A 23,249-nucleotide genomic window follows, 5' to 3' on the forward strand; every position below is an offset into this window, starting at 1 on the left:
TTGACATTTCCATTAAAATGCGTGAGGTTATCATGATTCGCTTCACCTGATGTGATGGAACTTGTTTAAAGTAGCACAAAAATGTCACATTGTCCCTGTGGGCTAGAGGAGATAGCCTGCAGTGACTTCCTCCTCCAGAATGGCAGCTCTAGCGATGCCCTGATATTTATGGCACATACATTTTTAATGCCCAGCACAAACAGCTCCAGCATTTGTCAACTCATTTGACCTGCAGCTTTTCAAAGAAAATACAAAAAGACATGGTGCAGAACAAGGGCCAGCAATGTGTACAATGCCTTGCCATCAGTACCCGCCCAGTCAGAACAGAAACCAGATGTTATAGCCATGGCCAACTCTCTCTGGCCTTTCTTAGCCAAGATTTGGTGCTGAATTCTCCTTGTGCATCCAGAAGTCCTCACCTTGTGCCTGCAGCTCCTCACTGCTCAAAACCTCAGATTGAGGCTTGTGAGAAATCATTGCTGTTCAGCAGCCACCACTTTCATCACCCAAGTCCCGACACATCTGAACCTTGACTGGGGTGAATTCGGGAGCTCCTTTGCTTCCCATTTTCCTACATTAACAATGCAGCATCTCTAACCCAAGTTAGCTCTGAAACACAACTGATACAAACACCTGCAGTAAAGAGGCCTGACAAGTTTGGGGACTGCACCTGCAGCCATGGCAGTGCAATGCCTCTTGTGTAAATGAGCAGGATTTACACCTGTGTTAACCCCACTGTTTGAGCACCTGAATACATGCGTGTTGTGGTTTTACCCCAGCCAGCAACCAGGCTCACCCACTTCCCCCCACCCCCATTCCAGGAAAAGCTGAAACAAGCTCACAAATGCTTGGAGTTCATCTTTTACCAACGATTACAGATATTGTGTGTTACTGCACATTTCACAAACGTGTGTGCATCTGTGTGTTTCTTTACACCTCTGACGACCTTATGTGCCTAGTTTTGGTTCAGAACAAAGACAGTTCCTTCAAAATTGTGACACCCATTATTTTGCTGCAGTTTGCACGCATACTATCCTGGTTTTCCCCTGCCAGTTAGGTAGGCTAAGTATGCATCAACCAGACGCAGAATGGTCACAGGTGTCTCTACTCGCTTAAATACAAAAATGTTCTGGCCTGGTCCAAACAGCATTTCTGCTTAGCCAGCATTAATTATATCATCAAAAAGAATGAGCTGGTTTCCACATTGTGTTACACAGAGAATTAGGCGCATCAAAAGTAGAAGGACAGATTTAGACACCCAGCCCCCAGTACATCCCACTCTGCTCCTGCCTGGTGCAGGGAAACTTGTCACCAACTGAACAGACTCTCTGACAAAACCCAAGCACTGATGCTTTAACATAAAAGGAAGAAACATACCAGAAACACCTTTCTGAAAATAACACTTCCTGTCCATTGCGATACAAAATGAAGAGTGGCCTGAGCTTTGGTCTCTAGCTAGAGATATCCCACGTACTGGCTCTATCCCTTATGCACTCCGTGATGGCCTTGGGAAGACAGTGCTGAATTTCTCTATCCCAGCTTGCTTTTCTGTCACACATGGATTAGCACAGTGCAGGCACGGAGGTTTATACGGCACTTTGAAGATGAAAAGGAGTGTTAAGCAACAGTGGGACTGCCAAAGTAAGAGCCACCCCGGCCTCTCCCAGAGCACGTGCCGGTACCCGCTGGGCCACGCGGGACTCACCAGGCACTGATCCAGGTGCGGATCCATAAAAACTAACGGAGTCCCGGGGCTCTGAGCAGCTGTGGGTGCTCCAACTCATGCCAGACCTCTCCGCAAAGAAAACCTCAGCGCCACCAAAGCCAGAGGGCTTTCCATGGCGAGACAAACGGCGAGGAAGCTGGGGCAAGAGGGGAACTATGCCGGACACGTAGAGGGAGGCGAGCGTGTGGCTCCGTGCCGGCAGTGCCGATTCAAGCGGGGGACGCGTCTCCCGTTTCTTCGGGCGGTAAAAATATGACATGCATTAGCGAGGAGAATAAAAGGAGGGAAACAAAGGAGCGGGAGCGAACACCTGTCGCTCTCCTCGGGGACGAGCCCTTAATGCTTTTATTTGCCTCAGTCTGCTGGGGGAACTGCAGCTGCCAACTGTCATCAGCATCAAGTTACCCGCACAAAGCTGGCCTGCCCGGCTCTTTCAGCCACGGGAGGCGGGCGGCTGCGGCGCGCCAGGGCCGGCACCGAGCACTCTGGGCCCAGCTGCCCGTGGCCACAAGGCAGGCAGCCCCCGGGGCACAGCTGCACCGGCGAGCAGCCATGGTACCTCGCACTGCCCTGCGACACGGCCAACACGAGCGCATCCTCCCGGGCTGGCATCCACACCCGGGCCCTGAGAGCCGCCCCATCCACTGGGATGGGGGCAGGACAAGCCCGGGTCCGTGGCCAGCCGTGCCTGCCTAGCCCCACGGGTTCTCGGTTACGGCTCAGACTGACTCTTTTTACGCCCAGGTCGGTGCTGACGCCCGGCTGTCCCCGCCGGCAGCTGGCCGGCCCCACTCTGCCCTCCGTTCCACGAACATCCCAGCCGCACACACGGGTATTCCAAGGCTCTGAACTCGTAGCGGGCGTTGGGGTTTGGGGTTCATGGGGGCTGAGTGACGTGCCCCACCGCCTCGGGGAGCCGCACGCTGCCGGCAGGGGCCCGTCCCGCTCCCAGCTCCCGGGCCGGGAGTCGCCGGGCGGTGGCGGGGCCGGGGCCGCTCCGCTCCAGCCGCCAGCGGCCCCGCCCCGCCGCAGACAAAGCGCGCGGCCGCCATTGGCCCGTTCGGCCAACGCTCGGCGCTGCCCGCGCGGCGCGGCCAATGGGCTCATTGACATGCAAATCGCGGGGTATAAAAAGGGCGGCGCGGGGCGGGAGTGGCGCGGAGCTGCCGGCGCGGAGCGGAACGAGCGGGGCAGCGCCGCGGCCATGGCGCCGGGCAAGGACCGCCCGCCGCGGGGCGAGGGCTGCGCGGAGCTCCGCGCTGACCGGAGGGTGAGCGGTGGGGGCGGCGGCGGGCGGGGCCGGGACGGGACGGGAGGGGTGGCGGGGCTGACGGCGCTGTTGTCCCCGCAGACGAGGAAGCCGCTGGTGGAGAAGAAGCGCCGGGCGCGCATCAACGAGAGCCTGCGGGAGCTGCGGCTGCTGCTGGCCGACAGCGAGGTGAGGCGGCGGCGAGGCGGGGCGGGGGCCGGCGGGGCCCGGGGCCGCGCTGACGGCCGCGGCGCCCCGGGTCAGTTTCAGGCGAAGCTGGAGAACGCGGAGGTGCTGGAGCGGACGGTGCGGCGGGTGCGGGCCGTGCTGGAGCGCCGCACCCGCGGTGAGTGCCGGCCCGGGGGGCGGCGGGGGGCGCCCGGCCCGGCCCGCGCCTCACCCGCGCCCCTCTCTGTCCCCCGCGGCGCAGGGGGCGGGCGGCGGCTCCTCGACGCCAGCGAGCGCTTCGCCGCTGGCTACATCCAGTGCATGCACGAGGTGCACACCTTCGTCTCCAGCTGCCCCGGCATCGACGCCACCACGGCCGCCGAGCTGCTTAACCACCTGCTGGAGTCCATGCCCCTCAACGAGGGCGGCTGCCCGGACTCGATCACGGACGTTTTGGGGGAGCCCGCCCTGGGCCCCTGGCCCGCCGGCGAGATGCTGGCCCTGCCGGCCGAAGCCCGCCCGGGCCTGGCTCTGCCTGCCCCGGCGCTCTCGCCCTCCCCCAGCGAAGAGACCTGCTCCGACTCGGACGAGGCGGAGGCCGAGCCGGGCCAGACCTCCACGGACGGACTGGACGCGTCCCAGACGCAGGGCCTGCCCTCGCCCGGCTCGCCCAAATCCATGTGGAGACCCTGGTAACAGAGGAGTGGAGGCAGACCTCGCACTGGGGGAGGGCAGGGTGCCCCCGCTGCAGCCGCACACGCGCGGCTGTGTGAGCGTGGCTGGGTGCTGTGTGTGCGTGCGCGGCTGGCAGCGCTCTGACTGGGGACTGCACCACGGGCACTCCGACGCTGTCACACCCTGACAGCCTAATAGCGAACGCGTTAACATTTCATCCGTGGGGGGGGCATTTTGTAACTTTAGGGGTTGTTTTTATGAGAGGATGGGGGGAGGAGGGAGTTGGTTTGTAGTAGCAAAGCTCTCTGGTGGAGGCATAGCAGTTATTTTATAACCCTGTCTCTTTCTTCTTGGCTCTTCGAAGTGGCCCAAATACCGCTACCCTTTTAAGAAAAAGCCCTTGTGCATTTTAAATCATGATGGTTAATTCCAGGAGAAGCTCAAGCTAAGTCTGCATGCACGGTTTTAAGTGTTCTAGTGATAGCACAAACCCCCCTGAAAGGTGGCGGTGGGGGTAGTATCTGTACCTGGTAGCAGTCTAAAGTCTCACTTTTAGGGGAGGGAAAGAAAACTAGAAAACTGGTGGAATTAGACAAATACTTTAAAAGATATTGGCGGCAGGGTGCCTCTTAGAAATGAGTGTCTTTATGCACATTTTGCTTTTAGCTCATTTGAGTTTATTGTGACTTTATGTATATTAGGGTGTCAAATGTTTTTTATTTTTAATCTTTAATAAAAAAACTGAATTCACAACATGGCATATACTGTGTAATGTGATGTGCTTCTAACTCATTTAAAAACATTAAAAATACAGCTCCTTCTTGTTGGCTCTTAACACCAGTGTCTGTATACCATGGAAACAAGGCTGGTAATTAAGCACTTAATGCTTGTACTAAGCATTGTTAACTTAAGTATTGGAATTCAAATATTTCTTTTGTTTAATTCTAGTAGACACTTAAGTTCATTGCATGAGCAAGGTCACACTCGTTAAGGTTGGTCTTAGGCCACAGATTTTGGGGCTGGTTGGTCTGGATGCCAGTCTCAAACCTACTCTACTTGATCTGCCATCTGAAGGCATTGCTCATACATGTACAGCCCTAGCATCAGAAGTGCTAGGCAAATCCTGTTCTGGGGCATAACTTCACAGGGGGGTGGCTTGGTTTTTGTTTTTTGTTGAGAGCAAAACAAGACTCCATTGAATAGAGTGTGCAGTGGATTTGGGAAGTGTTGTTTAATGTTTCTGGGGGCTTGGAGGGGGGACCCTCAGCATTCTTCTCCATGAGGTTTAACCCCTCCTGGTTCCTACTTTGGGGAGATGCCAGGTTATTTATGCTGCAATACAATACCTTTCAGAGAGCTGTCATTGTAAAGAGGAAAAAAAGGATTGTAAAGTGTCTTAATACATGGAAGTTCCCAAACCTAGAACAAGCAAGAAAGGAAGCAACCTAATTACCAAGGGACTGGACACGTACCTTTGTTAATAACCCCACAGATTAATAAAAATAGAAACTGAAGTACTGGCAAGGCCTTGCCTTTGTAATTTACTTTACCTGAGGTGTGTGTTCTTGCTCAAAGATGTCCATCAGAATGTTTGGTCCTCATCCCCTGTTGTGCTAAATTCCCTTTGAGCTGGGAGAAGAGGGGTAAAAACCAGCTGAGCAAGGGGAGGTGAGAGCTTCTGTAGTGACCTTTCTGCTTTAGGGAGGGAGGTTAGGGCTTTGAAGTGTAAATGAAGCTTGGGACACTTGCACTAAAACTAGCACCCCACACACCAGATGATCTCTTGGACTGAGGCTGCACTGCTCTAGCCCCAGCACAAGTCCAGGTTTATTTATATCGAGCTATTCCCCTCGGGTATCACATCTTGTTTGATACTTCACTCTCCCTGCTTAGCTCAGACCTCCTGTAACTCCAAGGTCAGTTCACGCACATCACCCTGTATTGTTACCCTGCTCAGCCAGAACCCCCCACTTTTAATGGCTGGAAAAGGCCCTTTCCATGAACGACCCTCTAGAGGGAGGTGAAGCCACAGCCCAGTTCCTTAACATGACCGAGCCTGTGGCTCACAACAGCACTCAGACACTGCCTTGAACTCACTGCCTTCAGCAGTGACATCCAGGGTTGATCCTGGGCCAGGGCAGCCGCTCTGGCCTCGCCACTGCTGCAGGAACACCAGAGGCAGCTTGGCTTGGCTTCATTTCCATGAGATGAAAGACCCTCGTGTTAGGGCTCCTGTGAAAGCAAGTGCAAATCCTGACACTTTGGTGACAGAAACAGAACCCAGCGTCAACATGAAAGTGCCAGCTTTGGTTACAGCAGGGACTGGGGGGGGGGGGGCAGCTTGAAGCAAAGTCATCTCTGCTCAGCACTGCAGGTATGGTGCTTACCTTGCCCTCTGCTGCCCTTGGAGAATGGCAGCCAAAGCTGGTCTTCCCAGGTACCTGCTGCCTCACCCATTCCTGCTTATGCTGCTGTCCTTCCCACACCCAGGGTAACCTTCCCAGGCTGGCTCCCTGCACATGGACCACACCGGCTGGAGACCTGGGCACACCCGTTCCCTCTGCTGCAGGAAGAATCAGGCAGCAGGGCTGTGAGGCCACCTGGACAGCTGCTTTCCCAAAGCTGAAATGGTTGGGAAGAGCAGAGGGAGTACAGGCCTTTCCCCTGAGCACTTACCAGTCCTCCACCGGCTGAAAAGAAAAGCCAGGTCAGAGAGTACTATTAGGAGTTTTTCAGTAGTGTCAAAAGCATTTTAGAAACGTGTTAGCAATATGCCTTTTTTTTCTAAATCCACAAATTAGGTTCACAGAAAGTTTACATCCTCTGATTAGGTGTTGCTGGATTTGTCCATTTGCATTTCTGTACCTTACTGCAAAGCTGTCAAATCTGACACTTCCCTGACAAAGGCAGGAAGAGGTGAGCATTTTGGGGGTGGGACTAGAGAAGGGGCAGTGTGGGGAAGGAAGGTTTCCAACAGCTCTGATGAAAAAACAGGGAAGCCTTTTCAAGTCCTTCTTTATAGAAACTGCCTTTATTCTTTTCCATTCCAAAGTAATACAAACAGACTGTCTGATCTGACAGTGCACTGCCTTGTAAAAGGAGAGAGAGGCAGCACTCTAACAGGACTCCTCTCGTTTGATATGCAGGTGAAGAATAATAGAAAGAAGGGCTCATTTTCCCCTCTCTTTGCATGTCAGTCACTCACACCTGTTACAGGGGGAAAATGCTCCTTGTTAGACCAGGTCAGCTGGGAGGACTTAGAGTTCAAATCTCCTCCCAGCCTCTTGGCAACGTGTACCAGGTCTTTCATCAGAGCCTCTAGCCAGGAGGCAAGATCAAGCTTTTAAAGCATACAAATCAACTTATATCTTCTTTCATCTCCCACTAGCAAGTATCCTGCAGCTCTCTGCAGTCTCCCTCTCCAAATAAATGTTTCAGTCTCTATTCCAATTAAAAGGACAGAAGAATAAAACCAGCCCAGGCCTCAGCAGCAGGTCTAGGGGATGCACAGACATCATGCAGCAAATCTCTGCTAAGCAGGCAGTTGGTTCCTGTGTGTAACACAGCTTACATTTCTTGCCACCCAAGATGCTGCTGTTAGCAGAACAGTATCAAACATCAAGGAGGATTTATTCCTATGAGAAGTGCTGGAATGAGTGTTGGTTAATCCTGGCACCCAGAGCCTTGCCATGTTATGGTAAACTCTGCCCAGAAAACAACCCTACATCCCCAAGGGGCCATCCACTCTTGACAGCTCCAGCTGTTGGAGCCCAGTTTCAGGATTTCCCGGTGTTTGGGCCCATGTCCAAGCACAGCTCTGCACACGCACAGAAGCAGCTCTCCAGTCCTGACTGCTCCTCTACCCTGCAGACACACAGGTTTTACAAATCCCGTGTTCAGCTGCTGGAACACACCCAAACTTGTGTCCAAGCCACTGCTCTTTTCTCTGGAGATGAAAACAACTGGGCTGAGCAGCACAACTCCTGTTCTCATCTTCCTCCACAGCAGAGCACAATGGTTTCACACACTAATCCAGCTCTCTTCACCAGAAGCCTACCCGTCCTCCTAAGAGATATTATCTTTTTTTTTTTTTTGCCTGAGATGCCTGGTTCCAAGTTGCATCCTCTAGCAACTTCCCGAGTCCACAGTTATCTAAATGGATAGTGTCACTAAATTGTCCACTTTGAGCTTCTCAGGCTTCTGCATGAGCTAAGCTAAAGAAAAAGCAAAGGGGGGAAAATTGTCTCTCTCCTTCCATGAGATTTTAGCTCCCTATACAACATTAGCATTTCATTATAGTTTTCAGCAAATGAAATTCATTGCACTGCATTTTAAGGAGGTTAAAAAAACCCCAAGCTGGTTCAGAAAACATTCAAACATGAAAATACACCTCACAGCCTGAGGCCTTAAGTTAATTTAGTTAAACAAGATGATGACTGAGGGTGATTTGATTAGTTATACTGCCTATGTTGCATTACACATGTTCTATAGCTCACTTACCAGGTGAGGAAGTCATGGCTTCAAAAAGTCTTTTAATCAAAACATAGAGCCTTAAGTGCCAAGACCCAGATGGTAGGTCAAGATTGTCTGAAATGAGAAGGAAAAAGATTGAAATTAGACACTAGAAGAAGTAATGTATTTCCTTTCTTTTAATGTCAAGTGAGACAGAATGTATTTCCAGAAGCAAATACAAGTTGCTTTGGTTACAAACAAAAACTACTTAGTAAAACAACAACATACAAGTAATTACATTAACTGATCCCTTCTGGCCTTAGATTTCTTAAGTGTAAAATTAACTCAATTTGCGGTTTTATAGTTTTTGCATTGGTCTCTGGCTAAAATATAAGTTAGAAAGCAAGGAGAGTTGTTTTCTTTGTATCTGAGAAAGCTCAGACCTAAGGCATCTTCAAACATGCATTCACGGGCCACTTCAGGAATTGCACAGATTCAGTCACCCCCAGCTGAACTCTGCAAAGCTCCTGCACCACTGAAGTACAAAGCAGAGGAGCCTAATTTAAAATCATCACCAGAGAGGCACAGCTTAAAGCATCCTTAAAATGATGTGCCTGTGCCCACTGAGTGGGAAGGGACATCGCTGGGCATCACCCAGAGCCAGTGTGCCCACTCAGGAGTTCCTGAATGGGTTTCAGCTTCTTGTGGCCCCTGTAGAAGCCTGGCTGTGTTTTGGGCTTTGCACCATCCATGACTGAGACACACACACAAATAAAACTTCAGCCTTCCAATCTTCCTAGCCTAAGCTAAGTTCACCAGAACCAGCCTGTGCTGAGCAAAGTCACTATGAAACCCCTTCCACGGTCACCACGCAACAGGTTTTGTAATCAATGTTCCACATACTGAGAAGGGGGGGAAGCCCAGAAGAGACACATCAACTCCATCAGCAGCCCCATCAAACTCTTCCACCAGTGAGGAGAGGTTGTTCACAGCCTCCACGTCTCATCAAGGACCGAATCACACAAGTTGAGCAAATTTGCCTCCTTTGGGCCTGCAAATGTTACTCGATGTTTACAACCACCCTTGGCAGCCTCATTACTCATGGCTGACCCCAACATTGATAATATCTACCTACACACTGCCACTTTCCAAAACAACATACTCAGATTCCTTTCCTGCTCATCAGATCCTCAGCAGATGCCAGCACAGTACCAGGAGCCTGAGACTACTTTACACCCATGAGCCTGGTCCAGATTCTCTCTGTCGTTCACAGGAGCAGATTAACTGGTCAGAAAAGGAGCATAATTGAATCCCCTCATCCATGCAGAGGGAGCACACAGCTTGTTACCAAAATCTAGGATTCTGGAGCAAATCTCTGCTGAGGAGCTGCTACTCCCCAAGCAGCTGCAAGCCTCCTACTCATTAATCCCTCAGTTGAACCAGCATTTCTTACTAAGCCAACACACGTTCTCATTGAAGTCCAAGACTCCTCAGGAGCCTTAGGGTACCTCTACAGAGTACCCAGGATGTCCTTTAGTTCCCAGTAAGCTTTATAGAAAGTGACACAGAATTTGGAAAGCTCCTGAATGCACTTAGTCTCAAAGAGAAGGTTTTAAGACCCAAAGGGCACAAGCACTCCCACACCACACCTGGTGGGCCTGGCACCCCCAGCAGGGCTGCACAGCTGCTGCTCTGCTATCTCACAGTGACCACAGTGGCTGCCACCAAGCACAGCCAGCCACGGTGACTCAGGAGCAGTGGGACACACTGCACTTTCAACTGCTGCAGGAAGCAGGAAAAATGATTCACATCCTTTCAGCCAGCGCCGAGCCGGAGCGTCGCTCCACAGCTACAAAACTCCAGTGGCAAAGGGAAAACACAGTGCAAAAACCCAAGTCCCTAATGCTGCTCTGTGCTTACTCAGGACTGAGTTCCTTCCCAGAAGCACCACTCCTCTCTCTATTGATGAAATTACAATCTACTCCCCGAACCCCTTTAAAAAAAAAGCAAACAAAAACCACCAACCAAATTCTTAATTGTCAGCTTTTTGCTAGAAGGTCTATTGGATGCATTTCCAGCAATATGTACCTGCTTGCTTTAACACCTTGGGATTTATTTATGTTTTTTAAAAGATGCAACAAAAACATCATGCTGATGTGCAAGTTGTTATAATCAGAGCCAATAACAGTTTGGTCTTGTTTAGTTCTATCGAGAGCTATACAAAGAAGGGAGAAATATTATCTCAGGGTTTCTTGAGGAGAAAGGTGATAAAACCAGAATTTACCAACAACTTCCATGTGTCTTTTATGGGTTTATACAGTCACACACCAATTTACAGCTGTTAAAATCAATAATTTCATAGTACAGAGAGGCAAAGGGCAAAGGAAAAAGGGAAGGGGACTAAAGAACTCTTATTTAGACTATGAGGGAGAATGAATCTGTAAGGCCAGAGCATCTGCTGACCTCTCAGAACTGTCAAATCTTCCCTAAAATCAAGCCTCTTACTGCCAGCCACAGGAATGACTGCTGTTGAATCAAGCCAATGTTTTCTTGCATTTAATTTGTATCGTACATTAAATTCAAGTAAGTACACTCAAAACAAGCAAAATCTTCTCAGTTTCCCAGGATGGAGTCTGCTGCCAGACACTCTTCCCTCCATTCTGTATTCAGGCAGTGTGACTTTAACCTCAGAATTACATTAATGGAGAACTGGTCACGTGTCTCTCAAGCTCGGAGTTTTACTGCCTAACTGGCCAATTCATCTGAAAAACCCTCCTCAAATTTTACATTCCCAAGTCTCCTATGACTTAAATATTATGAGACTCAGGTACTGGATGAATCACTAAGGTCTTACATGAAGAGCAAGTGTTGATGGGTGAATGACAGATGCATACACTCTACTTGTTCTCTTTGGTCACCCAAACAGATTAGTTAAATTCCACCCAACACTGAACATTTCAGAGAAGGGTTCTCCTTGGTCAGCCTAGCAATGACCACTCTGACTCAGCCACACAAATGCATTTAAAATTAATAGATGCAAATGACATAGGCCAGATGGAAAATGAAATATGCAAACAAACATAATCCATGTCATGCAAAATAAGTAGATCAGGAAAGAAAAAAAGTTACATATAGTCAAGCATTCTTTGGTTTGGTGTGGGTTTTCTGTTCTTCCCCTTCCCCTCCCAAACACAATGCTTGCATGCCTATTGCCTGCCCTAGGAAAATGGATCCCTGCAGCGCTGGCAATACCACGGGAATTCTCAGGTATTGGCTCCCTCCTTGAATACATTAGATTCCATGCCAGGTGCTCTTAGATCTTGTCTACACAAACAGGTGGACTCCCTGGTCTGGTAGTCCTGCTGTGACTTTTCCAGTGCAGCATTTGCACAGTCACTGAGCACATGGAGTGACACACAGGTCCTTGCCATGGGAACACAGCAATGGCTGGCCAAGCAAGAAGGGGTTTAGCCGTGGATCCCAGTTTGTTCCACCACTTCTGGGGAAACATACCAGTTTGTGAGAAAGTCTCCACCAAGTGTGCTGTCTTCACCTTTCCTTCATTTTTTGCTGGTGAGAAACCAAAACAAAACTGTTGCTCACACTACATCCCCCCCCTAGAAATGTAGCAGAATCCTACAGTGTAATGGGGAGATTTGGCTTTCTGGCCCAAATTAAAAGATTTTGACTTCTGGTCCTTTTTGATGCTGAAACACATGGGCCTTCAACCTTGCTCCATTTCCTGTTAGAATCTCAGTAATGGGCAGGGAAATGGGAACTGGTGGAGAACATGGAGAGAGCCTACCTGGTGCTTGGGGTTTGTTTTCTGCAGTGCTTGTAACCATGGCATCTGAGCAGCATGAAATCAAACACACCTTCAAAAGCGGAAGGGCTTCACTTCCCCTGTCCTTCCCCTGGAACAAAAGAGTATCATTTTATACATGTTTTGTACTTACTGGTGGTGTTGTCAGAGAACATTTGATATTAAGGAACCGTCTGGACAATGTTATTTTAGACATTTTTCTGAATAAATCTGCAAAGAGATTCAAGCAGCCCAATTACTTACTTGGGGGTTGGTTTTCAAAGCAACCAAATCTGAAGTGCCTGGACACACAGTTTTGATTTGACTCATGCTGCCTTAAAGTTCAGATCTGTACTGATCTGACAATGCAGCTTAGCACACAGCCCAGATGAACACAGCCCTTCGTGGGATTGGGTTCTGCAGCTGTAGCTTCTTTTACCAAAAGCTCTAAACTTTTCTCTGTCCTCCTTAAATTTTTTTGTTCTGATTTTTTGTCTAGACACAGGGCAATCCCAACTTTCCCTATTTTGACAGCTTTCTCATTTGTTATGGTCACAGATTATAGACACACACAGATTTAACCCTGTGTCCTTCTTTTCTGCCTGTACTTTAACAACTCCTCACTTCTATTCAATTAAACTGTTCCTGATGGTCCAAACATCCTCAGGCCTCAAGAGGGATTAATCTTTGTTTCTTTCTCAAATTCTCTCTGACAAGCACCCCTGTATCTCACCCAAAGAAAGAAAAATTGTATTTTGCTGTTGATAAAACCATTTTTTAAAAGGCAGCGTTAAGCAGTTTCAAAGAGGCAGTGCCCTTTGGAGCTGTGTTATTATCCTCTTCCTCCAATTCTTTCATGAAAGTCACAAACCAGAGTGCAACAACCCAAATGTTTCCAAGAGCAGCAAACTGCCACCTTCTATATATAGCCCAGGTGACACAGTTCAACCCCAGCCTTATCTAACAGCCTTAGCAGTACAGAAACACACAATGCTTGGAGGGCTGGGGATACATTTAATTACAGCAATTTACTCACAGTAAGTTTTGGCAACCAGCTTCAAGTCACCGCTATGTGTTGATAAAGCCTGCAGAATTTGGGGAAGGCTCTTGCATCCATACTCCTGGGAGTACCCCTGCAGAACAAATAGTACAGACCTCTCTCCCTCATACTCTCCTCTCAACTGAAAGACAAATTTTACATCTGAAAGTTTTATAAGTTTTCTTTGGAAATGCTTGAATAAGCAAGCTGGACTGTATAAATTATCGAGGTGACAAGTGCCACCTCCATTTATGGGCCCTTCTCAAACCAGATCAGTGCTGCACTTCCTGCCCCTGATTTACTGCCAGCTTATTCAGCCATGGAGTAGATTTACGGTGCCCAAGATACCCCAAACTCCCCTGCATGGCTGCAGTTTGTCCCCTCAGAAGGCACCGTGGGTAGCGTCAATGTTTGACAACTTCCTGAGCCTTTGGGCTCTTTGATCCTGTCAAATCCACCCAAACAGACTCTACCTGCAAAGCCACGCTTGTCAGTGTAATGAGTGAAAGGTAACACCATAAACTTCACAGGCCTATGAACACTAAATTAGGTGATAAAGGCAGTCATATATCACTTCATCAAACTAATTCTGTCAGTAAGTGAAACCTGTGAAACCATTTACAGTATGCAGTCTGCTTCAATTTATATCATTCTGCCATGAAATCGATGCGAGACTATAAATGGTTTTCTCAGATTGAGATATGGACACCTTTATCCTGGCTGTTAGCTAAGAGACTATCAGACCAAAAAAAAAAAAAAAAAAAAAAAAAGAAAAAGAAAAAAGAAAAAGCCAAACAAGCAAACAGATTTCCCTTAAAAATCCAAGCCAGAAATCCCTGAAAATTCTACTATTTAAATTTAAGACTTAAGCATCACCTCCTAATGGTAGAGCACACACAGGACAGGTATTTTAGGGAGACTGGTAAGACTAATAAAACAATGTTGTTCATATGCGTGTTCCTAATCAGGTCTTTATAGCTGAACTCCTTTAAATTCACTGCTCATGTAATGCAAGGTATTTATTGAAATATGAATATGAAATTCACTGCCTGACTACATCCAAAGCTTTAGAAGCCTTTATTGAAAAGAGTTTAGTAACCATCTTTTTGTATACTAAAAGACAATGGAAGCTAAAGACAACGGAAGAATTTCCTAGTTCTTTACATGATGTGGGAATCCTTCAGTATTGCCACGGGGCTTTGGCAGTTAAAAAATTTCAGCACAATTCTAAAATAAATGTATTTATACTTGGATTTGTCGCTAAAAGGAAGGGAGGCAAAAGAATTTCAAGGCAACCAAGAGTGAACAGAAGTTTTGCAGCCGTCAGCCGCCTGCAGGGATGTGGAGTTTAGGAAGAAGCGTGCATCTCCCTAGAAATCAGATCTGAACAGAAGGCTCTCCTGCCCGCCCCCCCCTCCCCTCCCGGCCCTGCTCTGAGCAGCTGGGACAAAGTCTTCCCTATTCACAGGCAGGCAGCAGCTCTTCAGAACACAAAAAAGGAGGAGGCTTGTAAAGACAACTGCGTATAGACACTGGAAATAACTCCCGATGGCCACATTCCTCCCATTGTCCCTGCTCCCCGCATTGTGTCACGCCATATGCTTTTTAAACGCACAAATTGCAATACAGAAGATGCTGCGTTTGGCCCCAGGCTGGGAACTGAGTCTCTGTACGAGGCCCTGAAGGCACAGGCAGAGCAGCATCAGAGCTGGGCTCCTTATTGAGCCCTCCACGACACTCTAAAGCTCTTCCTGCAGCCAGAGCCATTTCAGGTCATTCCTAGGTTTTCCATGCCCTGAGGCAGATATGTTTGGGGTTTTTTTAAACGCCATTATTTCCTGGAGAGATTTTTTTTTTTTTTTTAAAGTAAATTGAAACCCCATTTAGCCTAAACAGGAAGAGAAACTACACTAGAAGATAGCTATTCCATTGAACAATGAAAACTACAAAATGGTTCACTTACATACCATTTGATACTGAAATATACTGGTTGGTATAGTAAATTATACGTGTTCTCTCACCGCAAGAGAAAAATAACATGATTTTATTTCCTAGAATCCTGTACTGCTGCAGAAACAAACTATGTATTTTAGGACTCTAGAAGAAACAGTACCTCTGCATTGCAGGTACTGCTCAGCACGAAGTTACTACTCTGCAATCTAATTAACCATTTTCATCAGAAGCCTCTGGTTTTTTACCTAATTTAGAAATGCAACTAAACCATGAAAGAACAGTTTTCCAAAATATGTGAGGGCAGATCTGCCAGTATTCAAAATTGAGACTGAAAGTTAGAAGAGGTGAGAGAAGTTTATTAACACAAGCACAAAGAAAGTCCTGAGCCTAATTTATGCGTGCGTCAGCCTCAGTCTTTATATGCTCCCAACAAAACTGCAAACACTTAAAAGCTAGAGAGAGGCAGTCAGGAGGAACACGAGTCACAGCAAACAGAATGGACAGATGGCTCAGATTAAATCATTAGTGTAAATGCCTGTGTAACCCACACCACTTACCTGGAAGCTGAAAGAACCGAGTCCATCCCACCAGGCTCCACACAACTGAGCCGCTCCAGGCCCAGTGCTCCTCTACACCAGAGCAGGGGTAGGCACAGGCCACCCACCCAACCCTTCTTCTGCTTCCTACAGCTAAGCAAATTAAAGACTACAGCCAATTAGAGAAGTACATTTGCTAAATTTATCCAGTACCCTATGCAAAAAGGCCACAGATTTCCAAGGGAGTCATCTGGTGACAACAGAAGGGAAAGCAGTAGACCTCACCTTAGACAAGCATTAGTCAGATAGGTTCTTTAAAAAGGAAAAGCATAGCCAGTAAGTTCTTGGACAGAAGGAGAATTTTTGAAGCAGGCAGTGCAACAGCAACACAAGCAGTTTACTTTTAGACCACTGTAACAATTTAAAGAGAGTAATAAATTCAGTATATCCTGTTTTACTACAGACTGGAGAGCAAGAAGTACACCTTGACAAATCCTGGAATACCAGGAAATTTTAACCCACCCATGTATTTGTCTCCAAAACAAATGAAAACAAATGAAGTGCAAAGCAGTACATCCCCCTAAGGCTGAGGGTGTAGTGGCTGCCCCACCAAACCCTTCACCCCAGCTGCAGCAGGTGCTTGAGCTCTGGAGCACTGCTCATTTCCCCTTTCTGCACTACACAGACAGCATTGTACCCACCCCTGGACATCCATCAGCAATGCCACGGCACCTGCCTCAGGACACTGGGCCTCTTTCACAATGTGTCCTTCAGCTAAAAGGCATTTTCTCTCTAAGTGAGTGGCAAGTGTTTTCACACTTTGTATTATCCACTAAGGTTCAACACTATTCATGTGCTGCCACAGCAGCTTCTCTGTCTGCAACTACAGAGCCAGAAATACTGGAGAATGAAACTTCACCACACACACTGCTATTGCACAGAGCAGCCTGATGGAGCTCATGTTTTATCAGCAGATACCAAGAGAAATACCCATGATTAAGAGTTCAGCTGTCTCAGTTTCGACCCAGTCTTATGTTACTTTTCCACTTAGAAAGCCTGGAGAAGTTTGGTTTTAGTTTTTTGTTTGTTTGGTATTTTGTTTCAGGGAAGCACAGACAAAGCTGTTACACACCTTGTGTACCACCCCTAAAAATAAGGTCCTCTTCCACAGCCCCCAAGAAAAAGGAGCTTCTGAGCTGTTCATTGCCTTGTTCAATATACTGAATAAATTTCTTAAGCTCCTAAGCACTTGTGATCAATGAAACAGTGGAATTTCTGAAGTTACACCCACAAACCTTATTCTCCTTTAAGTCATCTGTTTGTTACTTTGCCACAAACATGCAACTCATTTCACCATGTTCTTTTTTGGGTCAGAGGCTTATCAATGCATTGGGTTCTTTCCACCCTTGCTAGAGACGAACTAAAAATCAAGGATCTTAATTCTCAGTAAGGACAGCACCTTTTTTCACCTCCAAATTCATGACAGCTGTTAAGTGGACTAAAATCTGATGCTTTCAGCAATCTGTTTCCCTTTTCCAAGGAGAGCTTATGTTTGCATTCACTGTCGTTGGGCCAACAGCTCTTCAGCATGAACTTTCTCATCATCTTATTTGAAATTCAAGCCACAGAGCTTTCACTTCACATCAAATAATGTCATAGCAAACTCAACAGCCCCAACATACAGGAAGCTGAATAAAGACAAACAGGGGTGGCAACGCTGCCAAAGATGATCCCAGGACACCAGTGACACCTAGGGGCTACTGAGGTGGGAGAAAACTCGGACAAAGGCTCCTCCCAAAAGCTCTGCAGTACAAGCCCTTGTCTCTGGGTGCAGAAGGCACCTCACCAGGGAGGAGTACCTGAATACCTGAAGTTACATTTAACTCGTACTCTTATTACATTTACAATTGAAATAAAAAATTACCAAAAGCAGAAGTACCTGGTAGTTTATCCCACCAGCAGCACCTCAGTTCTCCCAAGGTTCTGTATCAGTTACCAGAACTTGCATCCAAATGCCAGCACCTCCCAAGTGGCACAGGTACCCTGTTCACGTGGGTGACACTCAGGTTTGTAGTTCTGTCAAGAGCTTCATCAACACATCTCCCCTCCGCATGCTCACCTGAGCAAGGAACCGAGGTGCTGTTAGGACAAAAGTGTTCTCAGACATACACAGAACTGCCCACAAATTTAGGGTTAATTCAGAGGACTTCAAAGGCACTTGGATGATGTGTTGAACAAGCATGTTTTAAAATGCATGTCTTGGCAATTAAGTGCACACCACCACCATTCTCCCCTTGGTGTGAAGGCAATTCACCTGTGTGCCGACCTGTTTTGTGGCACCCAAACACCTTGATTTTGCAGCTTACAGAAGTATCTGGGTCTTTTATGACCAAATCAGGGCTCGTATTAGCTTGCTCTATTTAAAAATTCCACAAACCTCTCAAAACACAGCCATGGAGAAAAAGAGTTAATGAAGGTCTTATAACCCGAGTACCTTCTGAACAGGAGGAACAGTCCAACCCCTGAGCACCAGCACTGTTCCACTCACCAGAGAATTAAACATGAACAGGGAAGCACTCCAGCTTGAAAGGTTTCAGCAATCTTCAAAGACAACACCTCACACCTCAACAGAAGACTGATAATCACTGTACAGAGCAAATCCAAGGGCCATAACTGGAATTCTCTGCCCCTATGCTACCCCTGTAAAAGCTCAGGGGCTGCAGCTTTTTTTGTTCAGACACTGAACAAAGCAAAAAGGACAACAAAGGTGTCTTCTGGCAGATTTGAACAACACAGAGCTCAGCTGCACATGCTCTTCCAGGAAATTTGTACATGATTTCAGAACAACTTGTTAATATAAAGATTCAATCTTCCATGTGGCCACTAAACTTACAGGTCAGAAAAGCTGGCAGCAATTTCACTCCAGGACAGGAAGCCAGAGCTAACATCACTGCAAGCTCTAGAGTTTGAAATACCAGCTCACAAACCATCAAGTAAAGCACATATTCTGACTTCTTACTTGTAGTAGAAGCCTCAAGAAACAAAAAGGCAACTAAAAATATATCTGTTTTATTTACCAGTTTTCTAAAAAGCAAAGTCATAAAAATTAGTCACAAGTGGCAAAACCAAAATATATTGCACAGTGTACAGAAAACATTGTTGACATGTTGACAAAGTGTCATCACAAATAAATCATCTTACAACAGTTTGGAAAAATTACAGCTTCAGAATCTTATCTATAAATGGAGGCATGTAGATTTAAAGTTACAGGAAAATATTTTAATACCACCCTGTAAATGCAAACACTTTAAGGATGCAAGATTAAGTCCATAAGTAAGCACATCCACAAAATGCTCTAAATATACTTTTCTCTTCCTTTCACTAAGTTATGGTTACAAGATGGTCATTGAAAAAAAATAATAAAAGAAATTAGGACAATTTAAAAAAGACATGGGGAAAAAAGAAAGCATGCTAAAGCAAAGAAGTTCGAAGTGGTTGAGAAGTCTTTGAAAATTATTTGTATAATGATGATGCACTCCTTTTATATAAAGCTTTTATTTTTCCAAAACCCTGGTCCATGTTTGTGTTTCCATGTAAAAATGAAATATATTTAATATGTTGGTATAGCTGCACTGTTCCATTTATGATTAAAACACTTAATACATCGGACATGAACACCAACACTTGAAAATTTCTCATTCACTTTGTATTTACAAGTATTTACGTTTGACCTTGCTAAACTGTTAAAGACAGGCATCAGATCTTGCTGGGTAGTGCTTCACACTACATTTAAGATACTTACTTATTTTAAATTGTGATTCTGCTCGTTTCACAAGTTGACACACTTTGCTACCTGCAGAACCTGTCTCCAGTGCAAATTTCCTCCCGACTGTCCAATTAATAGCTAATTACTTGACACAAATTATTTCTTCTGCTAAGCGAATACCAGTCGCATTTGCGTGTTTTTGGTGTCAGATCTAACTTCACATCCTCTTTGTATACAAAGAGAAATATTTTTATAGAATGACAATAACCTTAAATTTCAGTGAATAGAAATGTTATCCTAATAAAAAAGGAAATGCTTCCCATGAAAAATATTTTACGACAAACATATCGAAGTTAACTGAATTAACTTTCGTCATTTTTCACCCCAAGACTTACAGCTGACATCTAGCAGTACAGCAACTAAATGTCCTTTAACTAACCAACGTATTAAAAGTTGTTCTCTCATGTTCTCTTCCCACATTCAACAGACATAAACAGCACAAGAACATAAAGTACACATATTCAAGTCAATACAATCTCAGAGGCGTTAAAATTAAATCTTCGACAGCAAAGGATTCCAGCCACACTAAATTTGAGATTATGTAATTCAAATAGAGTGAGTCAGCACTATTCTCAAAATCACTTCTTTTTTATAAGAACTATCTTCAAATGACAAGACACATCTAATCCTCCCTTGTCACATACAAATTTGATGTCTGTTTAGCCACACTGGAAAAACTGATGGCCAACCTCCTGACAGAACAAGTCAGAAATAAAGGTTAAAGCTACCCCAAGCTCTGTCTAACAGACACTGGAGCATATGCAGTCATCCTCTGTGACCTTGGTCTTTAAAATCTTTAAGCATAAGGATTTCTTGAGTACAAACCCTCAGAAATTACGCTTCAAGGTAATAAACAGTCCATCGTGTTGCAGTGTCCATTTAAATAAAAGGCTACAAAGTTGCCAGCACTCCTCTATACTTACACATCAACGTGTACTTTAACCCAAGACCATCTTACAAAATTAGCTCAATGTTTCTCTTAGAAAAAAAAAGTTCCTACATTCAAAACTAGAGGAGACAAACAAAGAGGATGGGATCAACTGGTATGAGAAGGGCAAGTGTGAATTGATTTCCTTGAAGGTTACTTCTTCTACTGTGCTGGACCACTTCAAATATTAAGAACAATGCTAAAGAGCCACTAAGCAAAATTGCTCAACAATTTATAATGCTGAATCATTACCAAAAGGAGATTTGAAGAACCGTATGCACGTAAGGATATTTTCAGCACTTATTAACCCACTCTACAAAAAACAGTAGGCATCAATGAAAGTTTCCATAGTTTGTAAAGAAATACTTGAGGCATATAAGTGCAAAATGAGTCTTTTAAAGAAAAGCTATACCATCTTCAACAATGTCCTTACTGGGAAGAGATTGCCACCATTTAAAAAGAGATTCATTCACAAATGACTCTTCTAGAGCAAGAAAAACACATTTGCTTTTATGAACTGTATTCATCTTGCTGGATAAAAGATTAAAACCTTTATGGATCCTTCACTGTCGTTTTGAAGCAACTGTCAAAACAACAGGCTCAAAGGCTATGTTTGTTCTTCACTGACTTGATTCAGGGAAACCAAGTTGTTTTCTCCACTATCTTCAATCATTTCATTAAGGTCCATTTCATGGATTTCTTCATCATATGATGTATAAAAATTGCTCTGTATATTGTCCTCACAAAAAATACATTCCTAAAAAGAAAAAAAAAACAAATAGAAGCACTCGTAAGTAAAATTTAAAAAAAGCTTTTCTAAGCAACAGTCCACCTGCAAGCAATCCTTGATTCCAAGAGAACCTTTCCACCTGTGCTGTAGCTATCAGATATATTTTAGTCCACAACTTTTCCACACACCATGATTTTATAAAGTGCAGTAAATCAGTGAAAGTACTTCAGGAACTCTGCTGGAAACAGTTGTGCCATAGATCACCAGGTGGGTGCTTGTAGGATCAGTGCTGCAGTAACATTAACATCACGATTAGGATTCCACTGCAATTCTGTCACACTGACTTTTGAAACACTCATGTGCAAAGAGAGCCTCTGTGTTTGACAGCTTTTGTGCAAAAAAGCCACAAATGACAGAAAGCTTAGGGATGAGAAAACACAGACAGGTATTTGGGTGTGAATAAGTAAAACACACAGACAACAAATAAAATTGCATGGATGCTTTTTTTGTTGGGTTTTTTCTTTTTTTTCCTTTCAAGCCATTAAACTACCTAGAAGAATCATGATCCTGAGAGAGAAGTCTGATAGGAAAAAGGACCAGTATATTGCCATTCATTTTGTACTTTGAAAACAACGGACATCCATTTCTGCACACAAACTAGAAATTTTTATGTAGTGAAGCTTCTGGCTGTGTTGCTAAAGCATTTCAAACAGATACACAGAAATTTAGAAAGAGGAAGGAAATTTCTTTCACTGTGTTCACCAGTACTTTAATTTCCTCCGTTGGAAAGAAGATTTATGCTAAATTGAATCAAGCTAGAAACCACCGCACAGAAGTTTGAATTTCCTTTTTTTCCTATGCATAATTAATTTCTTCTTTTTCCTATTCATAATTGACCAAGCTTTCACAGCAACAGGAAAGGAAGAGTCTAATATAGGCAGCTAATAATTTAAGCACTATTATACATGAAAAAGTAATTAACTCATTAAACTTACGGAATTAGCAACAGTTTTTGGCAGTCCACCTTGCTGGATCCATGGATGAACTTCAATAAGCTCTCTTTTTTGTTCTTCTGTAAATTTTGGCTGTAGTTTCTGCATTTGCTTTAATTTCTGCTTATCTTCTTTTAAAACTGTTTCCAAATCCCTAAAATAAAATGTATTTAGAAATTGAGCTTCAGCAGTTTCTGGGCTTCATGCCTATATGAGGTTACACAGTCAAATACTAACATTTTTAAAGACTATTTTTGTTCTAGAATGTTATGCTTAGAAATCTTATATTGGAAGAAAATTAAAAGTGATTATTCCAGCTGCTCTCTGCATTTGCAGACATCTCTGCTGGCTCACTGTCTTTTCAAATCCCTTTGGTGAGAACAGTTTTCTTAGAGCCACTCAGGCAGCACCACAAGTGAAACCAGCAAGAACTTTGGTTTCCCCCTGCTGCTGCAGGAAATTCCAAGTTCCCCTTCAGTGGGAGGACAGTGCAAAACAGACACTAGATGCACTGGAGATACTAAAGCAGGAGTAGTAAGATGTGTTTAAGAAGGTCACCAAGAATGAACTAAACTTTAGGAAACAGCTCTATTTCAGCAGCCAAAATTCTCTCTCTCTCCAAATGCCCTACCTCCACTCAGGAACTTAAAAAAACCCATCTCACAGCAACATTTATAGAGGAATGCAGCTTGTAAAAGATGACAATAGAAAGCAAGTTCCAAGAAATCTAAAATAATTTCTATTCCTTATAGGATACCCAAGAACAGGTTGGATTTACACTTCACTTCTTGGGGATCACACTCTGACAATGAGCTTCACTCTTCTTACCAAAATATCCTGTTCTTTGGCAGGCTTTGCTGCTTTTATGGGCTACTGGAATTCCTACCTATAGCTGTCAACACTTCAGACTACAAAAACTGAGAAATGTCAAAGTATTTTTAAAACTAAAAAAACCCCCTGAAGTTCTTACAGTGTATTCTCTCCTTTTCCCATCATGCCTGCACTTCTGTATTTTGAAAGCTTGTTTACCTTCCCTTTCAAAGGCTTTTTACTGAAACCTCCTATTCTTCTCAAAACACCATTCACTGCTCTCAAGAAATATAAACAAGTAGGTTGAAAAAAATAATCCACAGACTTGTCACCCCTTTTTCCCCTATATCTGCTCTTTGCTAC

General features: G+C 45.2%; 2 protein-coding genes and 1 long non-coding RNA gene across 9 annotated transcripts in view; 1 reads left to right on the plus strand and 2 right to left on the minus strand.

Moving 5' to 3' along the window:
* Positions 1 to 2,837: 2,837 nt before the first annotated feature.
* HES6 (hes family bHLH transcription factor 6) lies at positions 2,838 to 4,578 on the plus strand. 3 transcript variants are annotated; one of them, XM_032120131.1, is made up of 4 exons: positions 2,877 to 2,996; positions 3,078 to 3,164; positions 3,240 to 3,321; positions 3,406 to 3,934. In XM_032120131.1, the coding sequence occupies exons 1-4, from the start codon at positions 2,931 to 2,933 to the stop codon at positions 3,837 to 3,839; spliced, it is 669 nt and encodes a 222-aa protein (XP_031976022.1). In that variant the 5' UTR covers positions 2,877 to 2,930; the 3' UTR covers positions 3,840 to 3,934. The 3 variants fall into 3 exon arrangements, with proteins under 3 accessions (XP_031976019.1, XP_031976022.1, XP_031976020.1); XM_032120128.1 differs by having other exon boundaries at positions 2,838 to 2,996; positions 3,240 to 3,934; XM_032120129.1 differs by lacking the exon at positions 3,240 to 3,321 and having other exon boundaries at positions 3,406 to 4,578.
* A 2,273-nt stretch (positions 4,579 to 6,851) lies between these two features.
* LOC116449124 lies at positions 6,852 to 16,357 on the minus strand. The gene is made up of 4 exons (XR_004242245.1): positions 15,622 to 16,357; positions 12,076 to 12,184; positions 8,319 to 8,405; positions 6,852 to 7,025 (listed from the first exon to the last, which is right to left on the minus strand). It is a non-coding gene; the product is annotated as an uncharacterized LOC116449124 (long non-coding RNA).
* A 2,296-nt stretch (positions 16,358 to 18,653) lies between these two features.
* PER2 (period circadian regulator 2) overlaps positions 18,654 to 23,249 on the minus strand; it is a 46,353-nt gene continuing 41,757 nt past the window's right edge. For all 5 annotated transcript variants that reach the window (XM_032120258.1, XM_032120260.1, XM_032120261.1 and 2 more), the window contains 2 exons: positions 22,080 to 22,230; positions 18,654 to 21,111 (listed from right to left, as the gene is read on the minus strand). In XM_032120258.1, coding sequence (XP_031976149.1) covers positions 20,962 to 21,111; positions 22,080 to 22,230 — 301 coding nt within the window. In that variant the 3' untranslated portion in view covers positions 18,654 to 20,961. The remainder of the gene's footprint in view (positions 21,112 to 22,079; positions 22,231 to 23,249) is intronic.

Source organism: Corvus moneduloides, chromosome 10, assembly GCF_009650955.1.
Source record: "Corvus moneduloides isolate bCorMon1 chromosome 10, bCorMon1.pri, whole genome shotgun sequence".
Taxonomy (NCBI): domain Eukaryota; kingdom Metazoa; phylum Chordata; class Aves; order Passeriformes; family Corvidae; genus Corvus; species Corvus moneduloides.